The 18,016-nt window shown below is 41.4% G+C and overlaps 1 protein-coding gene across 1 annotated transcript in view; it reads right to left on the bottom strand.

Moving 5' to 3' along the window:
- Window positions 1-18,016, bottom strand: part of CDH16 (cadherin 16) — a 777,195-nt gene that overhangs the window by 228,791 nt on the left and 530,388 nt on the right. The window contains exons 15-16 of the mRNA XM_086947729.1: window positions 9,341-9,580; window positions 9,102-9,218 (exon numbers count right to left, since the gene is read on the bottom strand). Of these exons, the coding sequence (XP_086803855.1) occupies window positions 9,102-9,218; window positions 9,341-9,580 (357 nt within the window). The remainder of the gene's footprint in view (window positions 1-9,101; window positions 9,219-9,340; window positions 9,581-18,016) is intronic.

Raw genomic sequence — 18,016 nt, 5'->3', positions numbered from 1 at the left:
AGCCCTCCAAACATGTCTCAGGTCTGCCCCTGCAGAGCCTGTGTGTGAAGATTTAAACTTCCATGTCGACCTGACAAGTACATCTACTTCCCAGGCCAAAACCTTCACTTTTATTCCATGTAAGGCACCCCTAAGGTAGGGCATAGGCAGCCCTGAGGTCAGGGTGCACTGTATTTAAAAGGTAGGACATGTATGTTGGTGTATCACATGTCCTGGTAGTGAAATTGTTTTTCACTACACCAAGGCCTATCTCTCCCACCTCTCCCATTTATTATCATTTTACAAGTAAGTCTTCCAATTTGGAGCTGATAGAAAATTGGATTTTGGTGTCCCTGGACTCCCAATTTTAAAACACATACTTTGTGAAGTTGCGTTTTTTAAATTGAGGTCAGAAAATACCACTTTTAGAAAGTTGCTCAACAATTCTGTTCCTCTGCCTGTCCCTAGAATACATGTCTGGGTTGAATGACAGTTTGCCTTTGTGAATTCACTCTAGACAGTCACACACAAAAGGAGCTGAGATGTGCCCCACATATCTTGATGTCCAACCACCCGGCTGATGGGTCTTCCTGAGCTTTCTGAGCTGGAGTAGTGGGAGGAGTTGACACTGACACCTGAATAGGACTGTGGTAGACAGAGATTCTGTTTCCTTGATAATGGAGCTCCGAAGACTCCGTCTATAACCGCAGGGTGGTGTCCCAGTCCCAGTAATGCAGTGATACAGATGGTGAGCAATAATTGGGCACACAAGGGCTCGCAGCAGAGGTCTAAGGACCAATGTGTGATGAGCATGCTCCACTGAGAACTAGCCTGTCAGTTGTTCACCAAGCAGGGACTTAAGCATCTTCTTAACATAGAGTGACATTTTCCCCATGGCGGTAGATTCAGGTAGGCCCAAGATCCTTATATTGTTCCTTCGGTAGCAGGCCTCTAAATCTTAATTCTTGGTCTTGATGAAATCCAGGACCTTTTCCATTCATAGAAGTTGTTAATAGCATATTATGACAGCACCCTCAGTGTCGGGCACACATTTCTCCAGCTGGCCCAGGTGATTGTCATGCTTTTCTAGCTTATTATTCATGTGATCCAGTCTGTTGGTGAGGGTATCAATTTTTGAGTCCACTGTGTGCAAGCTCTGTCGCACCTCAGCCAGCAGATTTTTCATATCAGGGTCTGAGTCTGTGGCAGGGGGGTCCCCACCCAGAGGCTCTCACCTCTCCTGTGCCACCAAGTGCTCAAGGTGCGCCAGGTGATTGGCTCTATAATGCAGGACTGTCATCTGGGTGTAGTGCAAAAATGTCCAATGTGCTGATAGTCTATAGTATGTGGTTTTGAGGAGGGGGAGAGCAGGGGAGAGCACTGTTGGTGCCAGATGGCATTCCAAGAAGAAACCCAAACATCGAGGTTGACAAAGCTGACCCTTGTCAATTGGTCACAGAAGGCATCAGTCCCACCTCACCCATGGTACTCGGGGGCACAAGCAGACTAGTATCCTCAGATATAGGCCTTCCAAATAGCACAACAAAAGGCAGGGGACTACACACAGCTCTGGAGCTGTGCCCAGGTTTAATGTCCAGGAAGTTCGTGGCCAATTCAATCCTCAGTCTCGTGGACCCAGGCTGGCACACAGTAATCACAGAGAATGGATGTTGGTTGATGGGCAGATGGACTGATGTAAGGCAGCAGTCACAAGGAATGGCTGCCAAAGTAAACAACGGAAATGACCCGACTCCTCAGTGCACCACAGCCGCACAGGCGGGTGCGCCTTCTCCATCTATCATGTGCCCCAGTAGTCATGCCAGTGATCATCCTTATAGGCCTGGGCAGGCTGAGAGCATTTTGCAGTGCTGCTGCTCAATGAGCTAGTTGACTTCACGAAGAGAGCACCATCCGCCCTCGGTTCACTCCTTGTGGTCCCCAATGCAGAGGCACGTCTGACCTCAGCACTTGGCATGCCGTCTCCTTGTGTCACAGCAGCCTTGTCACAGTAAAGCTCCAAATCACTCACCTTGGGGGGGCAGTATAGAAACAAGGCCCCCACTCAGCGATGCTCTTGCTCTAGAGCCTCTAGGCTCCACCAGTCCCCTGACGGCACCCCCTCAGCCAGCCGCCCGGCCTCCCGGCCACAGTTATCCCAGGTTTCACTCCGTAGCTATCAGCTTTTCAGCCGCAATGTGGATCTGCATGGGCAAGAAACCCAGAAGAGAAATATCTAATTCCCTGGGGCCACTACACACCCATGGGGCCAGTCCCTCCCAGGGGCACCCACTGCAGGATGGTAAGATTAATTCCAGATTAACTTGGCGGACGGTAGAGACTCCCTAGTAGGAGGCCATCTTGTGGTGCGCCTCTCAAGCGACCCTTTATTTAAGGTTGCATGTCAGTTCACTTGAAATTTTTGGATCTGAAATTTATGTTTTTTAAAAATAATGTTTTAGTGAGAAAATGTTAATTACTGGTAGGTAAAATATTACCGTTTTTTTCAGTATAGATATAAATGTGCTAGTCATTGTTACTTTTGGATGAATAATCTTTTAATTATTTTATCCAGGCTTTATCATTTTTATTTGTATTATTCGATAGTATTTTTATTTCCAAAGTTTTTCCAGGTGATGCATCTGTAGTGGAAATATGATGGGGTCATTTTTTGCCAAATGTGTCATTTTATGCTTTTAGTTTATTAGAAGGTTTTCTGTTTAATAGAGGTAAGTCCAAAAATGTACACTTACCATGCTTAAGTTATCAGATGGTTCTCCCATGCAATATTTTACTTTCTCTCCAGAGAGGTTTGGCATGGGATTTTATTGGTTGTGATGTCTGCTAGTTATATCAACAGGTTCTTGATTAAGGTATTATTGGGTTCCAACCATCTTAATTTTGAATTCTGTTAGTGTTGAGACTGCTGAAAAGAGGATAATATAAAATGCAAGCCACTAGATGGTGCATAGAGGAATACGTTTGAGTATGTAGTCCATAATGGCACCTATAAAAGTAGCTGATATCCTTAACAGTTGGGATCTTTAGTGCAAAAAGCAAGGGTTAACATTCAAGGTAATTTGTGGCAGGCCGCTACTTTGTACAGCTTATTCGCAGTGGCCAGTGTTGCAAATAATAAAGATTAAGGTGCTAGATACTTTGTGGCAGACCATTGCTTCATACAGTTTATTGGACTGCATTCAAGTTTTTGCTGGACGAGGCCGAACTCAAGCCCAATCAGTGTGTTCTTGCATGGGAAGGCAGAAGAAACAGTTTTTTTGTAAGCTGTACATTCTATTTTTTCAAGTTCTATTGATAACATACTGTAAAATGCCTGCTGGGTGTAGTTAACAGAGGGGAGAAGTTTTGCACATAGCACCCTCGGAATAGCTTTGGTCTTTTGGCTGTCAAGGGTGGAGTTTAGTTTGCTGAGTCCATGCGTAACCATCCTTCCTTTCCTCTTTATTTTTTGTAGATGTAGAATTGGTCTCCCTGATTCGCACATCCATGCCCCCAAATAATTGTAGTTTTGGACACACTCTAGCTTTTGTGCCCTCAAGCACCACCTTCTGGACCTTATTTGTAAATATTGCCCTAAGATAACGATCTTTGTTTTGCTGGCATTGACTAAAAGGTTGTTAGTTATGTTATACGTATACAATGTATTGAGGGTTTTTTGTAGGCCAACCTTCGTACGATTCAGAAGCACTAGGGGCCAGATGTACGACCTGTTTTTGTAGTAGCAAACGAGAGATCTGCCCGTTTGCGACTGCACAAATGCTATTTTGCAAGTCAATGACCCGCAAGATAGTGTTTGCGAATCTATAGCGAGTCTCAATGTCATGTACTACGGTTTTGTTAGGAGTAAACATTATACATCAAAACAACATTTGTGCATAGTGTCCCAAGTGACAAAGGGAACCTAAACCTAAGTGACAATGTGAATATTATATACAAGTTTTCCACAGTTTGTACAAGTCGACCATTATGAAAATAAATTCATATGAACAGCAACTATATTCAATTATATGTGCTGGGAAAATGGTTTGCTTCTTCTGTTTGTCAATGGTGTTTCGACCCACAAAACAATGTGGGGTCTCTTCAGAACTATTGATGAAGGGACATCTGAATTTATGATTGCGCAGCCTTGTGAAAAATATGTGCCACATGTGAAGAATGGAGGGAAAGGGTTTACTCACATGAGGACCCGTCCAGATACTCAATGTGAGGAAAGGCTGTCAATCCAATGGGGTATGTAGGTAGGCCAGAGGGGCTCAAATTATTTTACGCCACAGCAGTAGCGTTGTAGAATCCCTTTGTGGATGAACAGTGACAACGCACTGGGAGTTTCTCTCGGTAGAAGATTAGAAGAGCGGGACAGCGCTCCGCATGTAGATTCAGAGAAAGCCACTTCAGTCAGCTTGATCGAGTACAATATTTAACAAGCATTGGCAAAGCTAATAGGTCTCGCCTTTGGGACCTTGTAAATAAAACCTTGAAAACAAGGAGAGGGGCTCAAACAGTCCAAAGAGACAGAGCACCTGTATTGACAAGCAAATAAAAAGATTCCCTTGGACACACCAGTTTTAAATTCACTCCATTCAAACACAATACTATCAGCTTAATATGTAATATACTTGGAACACCTCCATAAGGAATACAATCAAACAAAAGTGAAAACATTATACATTTTAATAAAAGGTCAAGATAAAAAATCACAATATCAAATCATTAAATTCAATACATCATAAAAGCATTTCATTAGACTCACTCTACTTGTAAAAGACAAACAATTTAAAAAATCCTACATGAAACAGTACAAAATAATGGCGCGACTTAAATATTGCATGGAAGGATCACAAACAAGGCAAATCAACTGTGCCTTTGCAAAGTTAATTCGAAATAATTGTAAACAAGGCAAGGGGCAATAAAGTCTGGCCTCTGTGTTTCTTGTCCCACTTCGAATTTAACAGAGAAACTATGCATCAACGCATTTCGGTGGGACCAACTTGATAATGCCACCTTCTTCAGGACTTGAATAAATAATATTCTTTCCTTTAATTCAAACTGTATATCTTGATATACAGTTTGAATTAAAGGAAGGAATATTTAAATTGTTTGTCCTTTACAATTAGTGGCCGGCAAGGCTGGTGGCCTTGCCGGCCACCAGCTTGCTATTACGCGCATGCGCACGTGATAGTAAGCTGGTTGCTGGCAAAGTAGCACTTTTCAAAGCAGCTACTAAATGTTCTCGGCCGGACCAGCGCATGCGCTGGATCAGACCGAGACCTAAAAAGCAGTCATATACATGGTGGTCTGCTGACCCCAGCAGGCCACCATTCATGTAAGTCCTAACCATTCCCAATGGGGTCGCAAATTATACTTGTTTCATGATTATTGATGAGGCAAGCAATTTGTGAACACATTCAGAATCACAAACAGTGTCTGAGACACTGTTGTACATTCACTTTAGCGAGTCGCAAACTGTGAGTCACAATTCGGCGCAATTTGCGACTCACTAAAGTGAATGGTCGTACATCTGATCCCAAATCGTCCACATATTGCATGAGATGGATTTTGCTGTTCCCTCTTTCTGGCGTGCCTAAGGTCGCCCCTGCAAGAACCGGCCCAGGTCAGCTGTGTATAGACTGAATAGGAGTCGGGCCAAAGCATAGCCCTGTTTTAGCCCTTCATCAGTGGCGATTTTAGCTGTTGCTGTTGCTGTCTCTCCCCGCAAGCTTGAGTCTTACCAAAGTCCTAGTATAGAGGGACATGATGGCATGCAATAGTTTGGTACATATGTTCCACCTTTCTAGTTTCTGTCAGAGGATGTTCCGTATGACTCAGTCGAAGGCTGCATAGTAATCAATAAAACAGGCAAAGATAGGGAGAGTTGTGTGGGTTGTTGCTTGTTGGATTAGATATGAGAAGGCGATGATGTTGTCCACTGTTGACCATCCCACTCAAAACCTTTTTGGAAGAAGGGTAGCAGCCCACCGGTGGATGCCCAACTTGCAAACTCCTGCACTAAAGTGCTGGCGTAGACTTTGCCCTCAATGTCCATTAATGCTATTAAGAAATATTTTCATGGATCTGTTTCCTTTCTTAAAAATATGTTGCAACAAGGAGACTCTCCATGCCTCAGGAACATCTTCGACGAACCTGCAATTGGCATACAAAGGAGTGAGTACTGAGGCCCAAAACTGTGTGCCCTCTCTGAATAAGGACCAAGGTTAGCCATTGAGACCGGGGTACCAATCCGTTTCCTATACTCTTCAGGATGTAATGAGTCACCAGTTCACTTGGTAGGGAGAACCCTTTTGAGGCCATGGCCGGCTCCATTTCTGTGTAGTTGGGAGTCTCTAGTGAGTTGCTTGGTGATCCTAGCATAGAAGGTGTTCCCATAGTCCAACTTGCTGGTGACTAGAGTGTGATCTTTGGAGCCATTTGAAGATCTTCCTCAGCAATTTAAGAAGTGGAAGCAGGATGCAGGGACACTGTTGACTTGTGCGATTATTCTGAGGTTCCTGGCATGGGTTCTGGGTTTTAGAGGGAGTTTGACTGGCACCCAGTTGGAGTCCCATGGTGAAGTATTCTTACCAAAGATCACTACTTCCTTATTGTTGGTGTTGAGCTTAAGATAGTTGTGCATCACCAAGTTAGTGACTTCGGTCAAGCAGGTGATGAGCTTGTTTTTTGTGTTGGGGGTCTTATCTGAGAGGGAGAATATGAGTTGAGTGTCATCATCGTCAGAGAGGTTGTTGATTTTGTATGCGCGGATAGCATTGGCCAGAGGAATAATGTATGGGTTAAGGAGAGTGGGGCTGAGTGATGAACCTCAAGGCACTCCGCAGATGAGTTTTCGGGCTTCCCAGGAGTAAGGTGCTTGGCTGTCGACTTCTGTTCTTTCTATTAAGATGGAGGAACAGATCCAGCATAGAGCAGGTCCTTCAATGCCAATGTTGTGCGGGTGCTTCATGAGGATAGGGTGTGAGGCTGTGTCAAATGCTGCATGTAGGTCCAGGAGAATGAGGGCTGCTGTGTCACCTTTGTCAAGAATCATGTGGAGCTTGTCGGTGGTACGATGAGTGTAGTTTCTGTACTGTGTTTGAGGATGATGTCTCTAAGTTGCTGTATATTTTTTTCTGGGTTCATAGATCATTGTGGTATTTTCTTAAACATGATTTGTCAATTCAATTTCTTAGTAAGAAATATTTATAAATGTTGATATTTATGTAAATTACAATAAGATATTTTGAAAATGTTATTTTTTACCCATATTTTGGTGTGCAGCCTTGTTGTTTTTTAATTAAATTATTGTTGCCAATCTTTATGTTGTCCATATCTTAGTGAATTACATAGTGTGCCCTGAAAGTCAATATAGTTGTTCTCGATGATTAGTTTAAGACATTTGTTCCTATATCCTGTAAGTGCTCTGTTAATGCCTAGGCTGGTAAAACAAAATCCTATTGGCATTGGATACACATGGTATTATTATGTGTAACAATTGATCCATAGGAACAAAATCGTTTGTATATAGCACGTCGCAAACTGGACTGTTTCTGGGAGCTTCAATTTTGGATGTCAGTATTGCTAAAACAGCACAAACACACACTTTGTAATATTCAATGTACATTCCTTTTTACGTTTGTGAAAGTGGGTTTTAGCTGTAACAGTCAACACAAATAATACATAGCAAAACTCTTCTCTTCAAATATATGCATATTGAAATGACGGAAAGCAAGAGTTTTCTGAAGTTCTGATTGGCGTTCTGTCTTGACTTATGGACTGTATTGATGATGTAGCTAGAACCTATATTGCACTATTCTAATGCGTTTTCCACATTTCATGGTTGTTTTGACTACCTCAGCACACAACATTGTGTCTTATGTACATTGCCTGACCACACTGCACTCTAATGATAGTAACACATTCCACTGTGGTGCATCCTAGGAGAAAACCTAATCAAGTCTATCTTTATAGACAGATCCCTATTGAATTGCATTCTATGGGCACTAATTATAGGTGGACAACGTTTCAAGGCTTGATAGTTTGCAACTTTGAATAAGTATTTGCAAAGTATTCTTCCTCGCTAAACAATGCACTGACAGCTGCTACCCATACTAAGTGGTAACTGGCCACGGCCCAGTGCCCGCTCACTCCAGCTTACATTCTAACAGTCATTCCAGACAGGGCATGGGACATCATATTCCTGCAGACCTGGCACTCCTCAAACTATGCTGTCTGCCTTCTCTGGCTCCTGCCAGTGGAGTCTTATGAAAGGCTAAAACTGGAGTGTGTCTGCCCAGCTTTCAGATTCCTGATTTCCCCCTAGAGTCACCCACGCAGGAAATGATGTGCAATGAGGTGGGACATCCCACCTCACCATTCATTATTAGGAATATAAATGTGTGGGAAAACCTTTCAAAGAAAGACTGTTGCACGTGCTATCAAAATATTGCTATGGAAAGCCTTCTATCCAGATCACTTTTCCTTGCAGCTCCCAGTCTTAGCTAAAAATGATACTGAAATTGTAAAAAGTAGACATTGGTTTATGTGACTTTTGTTGTTCTGCATCGTGCTGTGTTTCATTGCATTTTGTTTAAAAAGGAAAATAGTCTATTTTCTAAATCATATCAACATCACAGTTTTCTGTGAGACTTGTGGATTCTCCAAAGTTGTCATGTCAGGAGAATTTGGTTGAATCTCTGCAACCTATTACATCTTTCTAATGTAAAATCTATGACTGTCCCTTGAGACATATGAGGTGGGTTATTCTGATAAAACAACCGCCCCATCACAAAGGAGGGATTTGTCAACTCCCATCCTTTGACCATCATTATAGAGGTACTCCACTGATTTAGCTCTATTGTAATGCAATCAGCCCAAGTCAATATATAACAACAGTTGATCAGGATCCTTCAAAACAAGTGGCACTTTCAGTCAGATGTTAGTACAAACAAGAGAAATCTGATAGAAATAAGTAAACAGTTGGAGTTGTCTTCTCATCAATTACACTAATCACTTTAATTTTTCAAAGGATCCAAGAACTCCTTATCTGGAACCCTTATCATCATGTCATTTTCCTACAGCTGTTTCACTTGACGTGGCAAATGTCTTCCTACCTGGAAGGTGAATACGCTGCTTTTGCGATGGTTTTCCACTGTCTGTAATGATTATAGGCACAATATGTAATTTTGGTTCCAACCAAGTGTTTCCCATCGTAAGTAAAGCATGTGTATCTGGGATAATTTGGAGAAAGAACAAAAAACGAGTACAGCAGTCCATTAGATGAGTTGCAAAGCAAGATAAGCAATTCAAAGAGAGGGAGAAAATATGTTGAGGATCTTTCTTGAATACATACCATTAATGGAGCTAAGTCTCCAATTATTTCGAATTGATTGATCATTGGCTAGGGTGAAAATGAAAGGGATGCTGTGTTCCACCGAGTCATGGTCAAAGGCGCTAATAGTAATGGACTGTTTATCTCTCTGCGGAGTGCACATATATTTTCCAGAATAATCGCCAACCAAAACTGGGGAGTTGTCGTTGACATCCAAGATATGGATCACCACTTCTGCTGTTGCTGATATTGATGGGCTGGCTGCAAATGAAGACACAGTAACATTTTTTTCTGTTGACATTTTGGTTGGTTGGCATTTGGAATTTCAGAAAATGTCAATATGTGTGCCAGATGGAAGATACCAGAATTTTTTAAGAGGTTTATTATTTTATGATACTATTAATACATAAATGAGATAACTGGCAGTTTTACTGGAAGAGATATAATCAACAATGAAAACAACAAAGTTTGACCCATCATTTCTTTGCTAATGTAATCTACGACACTGCCTTTTACATAAACATGGTTTCCAATTAAGGTAAAGGAAACTCAGTTGTATATCAGATTTTTGGAAAATCTTGTTCATTTTATCACTAGTGGTTTTATAAAAAATGGGAGTAAAAAAAACACATGCACAAGATACAAAGAAAGCAAGAAATAAAAAGATCACTCAATTCATTAAATAAAGATCAGATCTCCGAATATTGTCTCCAAAGCGACAGTCTTCAAATATTGTGAAGTGAGATCCTTTATTAATGATTATCTACAGTACAAAAACATAACAAGAACAAGTAGGGTAGAATCAGGCTGAATACCCTCCAAGGGAAGATCACAGCAGCATTCCTACAGTAGATTGCAGGACAGTAGTGTACAACATATACATTTTTAGATGGGTAACAGTGAATTATGGGGGTAATTTTCACCAAAGGGTTCTCATTGACATCAAATAGACAACGAGAGAGAAGCTCAAGTTGTCTATGATTGCACTCAGAACTCTAAGGGGAAAAACAACCCTGTTATTCACTTTTGACCAATCTATAATTGTATGTTATGCCCCCCAAAATCATCTGCCTCTGCTTTCAACTGCTTTGCATGGGCTGGGGAGTAATGGAGAGCCATATATGACATCACCTCTCATCCCTGACTCACATGTGAAAAAATATTCCTTACCTGTCATCCTTAATCCTCCCCAACAACCTCTACCTTCCTTCCACCTCCTGTAGCTGTGCCTTCTGCTTTCAGTCAAAGCAGACAAGCAGCGCTTCACTGACAGGCTCTCAGACAACCCTTTATGATGTATATACGCAGAAACAGTGGGGAATGAGTGATATCAACTGTTGCTGCGTCGTAGCAGTAAATTACCAGATTTTAAAATGGATGTAAACAATAAAGGCATATTATGAATGCCATAATTAACATAGAATTATAGGTGTGTGACAGTGAGTTTCTGGGATGTTTTGTCACTGAAGGATTCTGAGTGACATTAAATAGGCAATTTTTTGAGTGTGAAGCAATGTCATAGCAGTGAGTTAGCAGTTTTAGAAACTGATATAAACGATAAAGGCTCTCTTTGAGAGCCATGCATAACAATGTATGAAAGTGTTTGATCAAATACATTAGTTAGTTGCAATTGAATGCCCCTAATAACTTACTAAATACCCTTTACGGAAGGAAGAGCAGCGGGATAGGGCAGTGGTATAAAATGCTCCACTGCTCGGGTCAATCCCCATTGATTGATAAACATTTGAATAAAGTAAGTCTCTCGACCCAGTGTATTTTCTCTTTGAAAGATTGGGAGGCTCTCTGTTTACTGGGAAACAAATCTTTGCGCGCTGCTAACTATAAGAGGATGGCCTTCTTTTCCCGTTGGCTAGCTTAATATATGCCTGAGGCTATGGAAAGAATGTTTCCTGGAACAGAAAATAAGTGTTTTAAATGCTTAGCACATGGTCAGGGAGGATGGTATCACACATTTTTTGCCTGCCCGATGCTGGAGTCTTTCTGGAAAGAGATATTTGCAGAAATTGAATTGGACATTGGAAAATCATTTTCGCCTATGGTAGAAGCGGTCTTGTTTGGTATAAGCAAGGATAGGAGCAGGTTTAACAAATCTGAAGAGGTATTTATATTTATATCATGTGAGGTCGCTCGCTCTTTAATACTACAAAATTGGAAATCAAGGGAAATTCCATCACTGATAAAATGGTTCAATAAGATAAGGAGAACCTGTCTTTTTGAAAAAGCATATGCGGGCAGAGTAGGTTCTATTAGGAGGTTTGAAAGGAATTGGAAGTATTTTGGGGATTTGGAACAATTAAAGGAGGGATGAGATAAGGAAAGGGTTTATACATTCGACTGCACTAGCACTTTCTAGATTTCACTTTATTATAGCTTTCTGCACTTGCAGTAGCACTTTATTGCAGGTTTTTGCACTTTTTTGCAGTGTCACTTTATAGATTGCGGATTTTGCACAGACCCTTCTTGATAACATTGTTGATTGTATTCCCTTTCTGTGTTTGATGAATTTCTTCACCTCTTCCTAATTTTTGTGTCTCATGTCTGATATATATATATAAAAAAAATCGTTTTTCTCTTTTTCTTTCTCTTAAGTCTTTTAAATTATTGAAATGATTATTGAAAATGAAAAATAAGAAAAGATGTTCTGTACCATTGATTATCCATTGCTATGTTCATAAAAAATTTATTAAAAAAATACATTAGTTGTATTGCCCCACAGGGATTGTTATTCAAAAGACCTTAGGGTGCTTACTACAAAAATGTGTCAAATTCTGTTCCCCAGGACTTTGTGCTAATCAGCTATGATTTAAATAACAATGTAATTTCCCCTATAAATCTAAACACGAAGACTACCATCAAAGAAATTGGGAATCATGTCTAATGCATGGGATATCGGTTTAGACGAGAAACATCAACTTTTCAGGCACCACAAGGCTTACTGGGAGGAGATTCACTAAAAAAAGTACAATTTGACAAGAAATGCTGCTACATTAAGAATTTCAGATTGTTATTTTTTTTCTTGCCATTCACTATACTCCCATGGCAAGTAAATGAACATCTATAAAAATAAGCATTCCCTGAAACTGTAGAGTTGTTACTGGTGTACAACCCATTTATTATATTGATATGTTGTGGCATCCTACCAATTTACAGATTTTTGCTATCTACAATATATTTTGCAAGGTGGATAAACTCCACCCTGTGAAATGTGGAGTGCCCTATAGCTATTCACATCTTTTAAACACACTTCTACCTTCTTTATGAGTTTAATTACACATGTTTCTATTATGGGAATGGCCAATAGCCACAGCTCTCTCCCTGGCACTCACTTTATGAGACAGGGGGTCGGTCGTTCCCAGTTCCCAAACGATAACAACATATTCAATAAAAAGCAAAGAGCATGTAGAGGGAAACATCAAATCACACAGTAGAAAAGTTGTCTCAACACACATTAAAGACACCCCTCCATAACAAATTTCACTAAAACCTAACAGATACATCAGGCAAACAAATGGTGGCCAAAATAAGCAGAAGTAAATGCTGGGAGCTGTGGCCACAAAACAGTCAAAGGCAGGGCCACCTAGACAAATAACCTCACATATGCTAGGAAAGTGACCACATTGATTTACCACTTTGGTCAAAGTGAGGGGTTAAGATTTTTTTCCCACAGATTCACACTGCTTATGAATGAGAAAAAGATTATGAGCAGATTTATTACAATGAAGGCTATTGAGCATAGACGGGTAGTTTCTTCTGGTGCAAATCTAATAAGAAGTGTTCCTGCTGGAAAATATTCAGATCAAAATTACTGTGATACTAAGAAGACCAATAAACAACGTGGGGAAACCCTGTAATCCTAAGGATCTACGTGACCCAGAACTTTCCTCACATTCATAGTGGGACACATGCACACAGAGATCATCAGCATTGTATTCTGCCTTTACGGGTAGTCTGATTGTCAGGATTGCACAACTGACCGACTCCAATGGTCCTATTACTCTCCCCATATCTTGTCTGCGGAGACATATAGCTAAAAGGCCAGGTAGCTACATTTGTCCTTATGAAGACCCTTTCAAACTCTTTACCTTAGAGTCAAAACATTGACTTGATATCAACCACTTGTTCATTAATTGGAAGGATTATGTGATTTTTCATTCTCGTATGCGCAATACATATAGCTATGTCCTGCTGGTTGATTAATTTTGGATTTTGTATACTTTTTTGTGAGTTGTTCACTGTACATATTTTCCACATTATATCACTTGGTCACCTTTGCAGTGTGCCGTCACCTTTAACACTGTGTTATTTATTGAGACTGCCATATGAGGAGTTCTGAATATGATTTATCCGATCATTAAATCTTGTAATTTAGCCCATAGTATGTACTTCCCTACTTGCGCTAGCCATAAACAGAGTAGCTAAAGTTCTAATTGGTGAGGCCAATAAAAGAGCATAAAGAGCAAAGGTTTAGTTCTCAGTAGTAAAAAAAAATTATTGTTAAGGTGTTAAAGCTATCTGATAAATTGAGTGAAATCATCTCAGCTGCCTTGATGAGTAGCTCTTCATTATTACTTAGGAGTGTGAATAGTATTCCGCTTCTATATCTCAAGCCTGATTTTCAGTCTCCTGAGATACTATGGTGTTTGAAGTCATTTGTAAGCTGTGCCAAGACTATTTTCTTCAAAACTTTAGCTACAAAGGGGATATTTGATGGGGTCTGGCTATGGACAACACTGATGCCTCCACTGCGAAGTAGTATTTGAGGTTTCCTACATGCAGCAACATTAGTAGCGTGCTCTCCTGGAAGGCATGAGCAACTACTAGCCTATCACTTGCAGACAAAACACACTGTTGGCTCACTGTGGAGTCTTCTGTGGTTTGGTGCAGGCTCTAGACATCTACTGTTGCCATCAGCAATGGAGACAGGGCAAGTAAAGTGACCAAGCTTTTCATGAGATATTATGCACAACTCCATACACACCATTTTGAATATTCTAGCCATCACCTCCTCTTGGAATATTCTGTTTACAACCAACACAAATACACAACTCTTCTCTTGCCAATTCTGGATGTTTCTCCTTGTTGAGTACCCGCTCTAGGCAGGCAGCTCTTGTATACAGTAGAGCGGAAGTACTGTCACCTCAGGCAGAAACTTTCTTTATACATTAAGAGAAGGCAGACTCACTGCAGCTTGGTTGTAAATGGAACATTCCTTAAAAGCAATTTAAGATTCAACATAACACAACAATGTGTGTCTATTTATGACAAGTAGCAGAGACAATCAGGTCACTTGTCCTCCTTCCTACGCATTCCTGTCTTACCATCTGTCTCTATGACCAATTCCCAGGGGCACTGAAACTATGCAGCAGGGAAGGGCCACATTCTGCGGTGTGATATAGCACATTTTGTGATAGTATTACTTCATTCAAAATTCAGCAAAATTCATCAGAAAATGTCCAGCCAACTACTGCAATGGACCTTTTACTTCATGCCAACTTGGATTACTGTGATTTTGTATGCATTACACTATATGGAGAAAAGCAATATGAACATACATAAATATTGTCAAACAAATATTGAAAATATGAATATCATTACACTGTACTTAAACAGTAAAAACACAAATATTGATGACAAATATATCATGGAAAAAATATTCCAAAAATACAACAATATTGTAAATAAAGGTAAAGAAATAGCAAATATCACCTACTCATTAAAAGTAATGAAACACAGCAACAATCACACAATATTACATTATATTATTACAAACATAAAAATAACTAAAAATGAAAAAATACCACCTCCAACGTACACATAGGAACCAAAGCACAAAAGTAAGATAGAAACAAAATAATGCTTTTACAGATTTAAAATATTTTTTATTTATAAAGTTTTATATAGAGCTTTACAAATGTTACATTAAAAAAAAGTGAGAACTAGGCACATAAATATGAGTAGCTAACAGGAGAGTGTAAATGTTGTGCATATTCGTTGTAGGACCGGAGGGATTTAGGAGAGCGTTAGCTATTCTAGCTTACAGTTCATCATGGATCCTGGTAGGTGAGCTGCTCTGGTTGGTCCCAAACCTGCACCAGAACTGGGATCAGGTAAAATATAAAATAAAACAAACAAACCCTAAACTAAACTTTAGGTTAAAAATTAAACTGACAGAGCTAACAAATGTTTCCTCTCCACAGTCTACAACAAAAGACAACTGTGCTAAAATTCCATCAAGCAAATGTGCAAAATAGAGTTGTACAATAAAAACGAAGTAAAGACAACATTTAGACTATTAGTTCAAATGTGCACCTGCAATGTAATGATGCTGTCATTAATATAATTTCACTTTTTAAACTTAATCAATGTATATTTTCTGTCCACCTAAACCCACAACTAAAATTTTGTAAGAAACACAATACATAAAAGGCCTGATCGTAATGGACCGCTTGGTTTACTTTCTGACTGCCTTATTATGATAGAGGCGGTCGGAAAGTAAACTGGCTGGTCATTCCAGCTAGCTTCCGACTGGCTCAGAGAGCCCATCCATCAGTCGGAAGCCGGACAGTAATTTCAAGGGCGAGCCTTTCCACCCTTGAGAATACGATGCACGCTTTCCAACATAGTTTCCATGCCGGTCTGTCTGACATGGAATCAATGTCGGAAAGCATGCTTGGGGGCCGCCAGCAGGGCCCCCTTTGGTGCACGTCCTTCGGTTGGAGGCCCTGTTCATCTCTTCACCATGTGGCAGGCACCTTGAGGTGCCTGCCACGGGTGCAGGGATGCACTGCACCTCCCTTTTCTCAAGGGGAGCTTGTGTTACAGCCGGTTTATGGTGGTAACACAAGCTCCCATTGAGAAAAGTGTTCAATCGCATTATAATGGGTTGGTCTGGACCGCCGACCGGGTGTCGGTCGGTCCCAGGACCGAGTAAGTGTTGGGGGGAAGCAATTCTGCCCAATATCGAAATAAGCATCATAGTCACAAAAAGGGAAGCTGTTATTAAACTATAGAAGGTATACTAATAGTAAGGAGGGTACCACCAGTAAGAAAACACACTGGAAATGCATAAAATATCATTCAAGTGCATGCTAAGGCAGGGAAACCACTAAAATGAAATAGTTGAAAGCATTAGGAAACATAATCATTCTCCTACTGTTACTGAAATAGAAGTCAGATATATTTTCATGGCTTAAAGGAGGCCAATACGAACTCACAACAGCCAATAGAACCAATTCTTAAAATCATTACACCACACGTTCCTGCGAAAGCAACAGGTCAACTTCCTGCCATACCAACCCTAAAAAGTTTAATTACCAGAATACATAGAAGAACCAGTAGGACCTAAGAAACACACAGAAATAGACATACCACACTACTCTCACTAATAATGCCTAAAAAAGACATGTTGTTACTAGATGACATCCAAAATAATAATGAAAATGAATTGTTGGACCGGCCCTTTTGGCAGGTTCACCCCAAGACTTTTGGCTTTTTCCTAGCCTGTTTCTGTGACCTGGTGTTGGTGATTTTAGGCCTCTGTGCACTTTTTCACTGTGGTACAGTGTAAAGTGCGCGAGCTCTCTGTGTATGTGTGGTGAGTGACCTGCCTTCCCATAGGAATGAAATGGGAATATGTATGCCCATGGTAGTTCCTGATGTGTGGGGAGTGCAGGGTCGAGTTTGGTATGTGCGAACTCGTGAGATTGAATGATGCGCAATGATATATGTGGCATGATTGTGTCTAGTGTAGAAGTGCTACTTTTAGAAGTTGGCATATTTGTATAAATTGTTTCTGGCGTGTGATTGGCTGGTGAGCCTGGCTCCAAGAGTCTGGGAGGGTCTGCCCCGGTGGTAAATGGAGTGTTTAGCACGCTGATCTGAGGGGAGGGGTGCACCTGGGCCTGAATAGGGCTGGGCTTTCCCCACACAATGCTGGCTCCACCCCCTGCGGTGCGTCTGATGTCCCTAGCCTGGACAGTGAAAGGAGTTCCCTATAACCAGTTGTAGATGGTTCTCACACTGCCTGCATCCGGCTAGACAAAGGATTTCTCTGTATAAAAAGGGGCTGTGTCCCCTTCCAAAATTTTCTTGTTTCTGACTTGAATCCTGCCAGGGGCGTGCTGCTGCTTGGGCTCAGGGGAAGGCTTGCCTCCCTGGGCCCTGCTCAGCCCCTGGATGCCTGCTGGACTGCATTGCTGAGAGTCCTCCCTGGGGGGCTTGATGGACTCTGCCCCCCTAGCGCCTGGGAAGCGCTTTATCTTGAGATTGCCTTGGTGCTGGGACCTGCTTTCTTCTGTGTGGTCCTTTCTGGGGGCTTGTTGGTCCCTTTGCCCCTTTGGTGCCTGGGAGCGCTTCCTTTTTGCTCTAGCGCCTGGGAGCGCTGTTGATTGTCCTATAGCGCTTGCTTTATCTTTGCCTAAGTGCCTGGAAGCGCTTCATTTGCCACTTACAGCGCTTGGGAGCGCTTTGGTTGTGGCCCGATCGAGTGCCCACCTCGATTTATTATTTTAAAGAAGCCGGTGCCCACCTGGCATTTGCCTCCAATTCACTGCCGCAGCCTAGGATTGTACAGAGAGGCCGCCGGGCCGCCGCGCTGCCTGCGACGACCCGGAAGTGGTTTGGCCGGCCGGCCAATGGTAGTGCGGCCCGGCCGGAAGTCCCGCCCCGCAGCCTCGG

This window comes from Lissotriton vulgaris, chromosome 12, assembly GCF_964263255.1.
Source record: "Lissotriton vulgaris chromosome 12, aLisVul1.2, whole genome shotgun sequence".
NCBI lineage: Eukaryota > Metazoa > Chordata > Amphibia > Caudata > Salamandridae > Lissotriton > Lissotriton vulgaris.
This window is presented reverse-complemented; position numbering and strand designations above follow the sequence as displayed.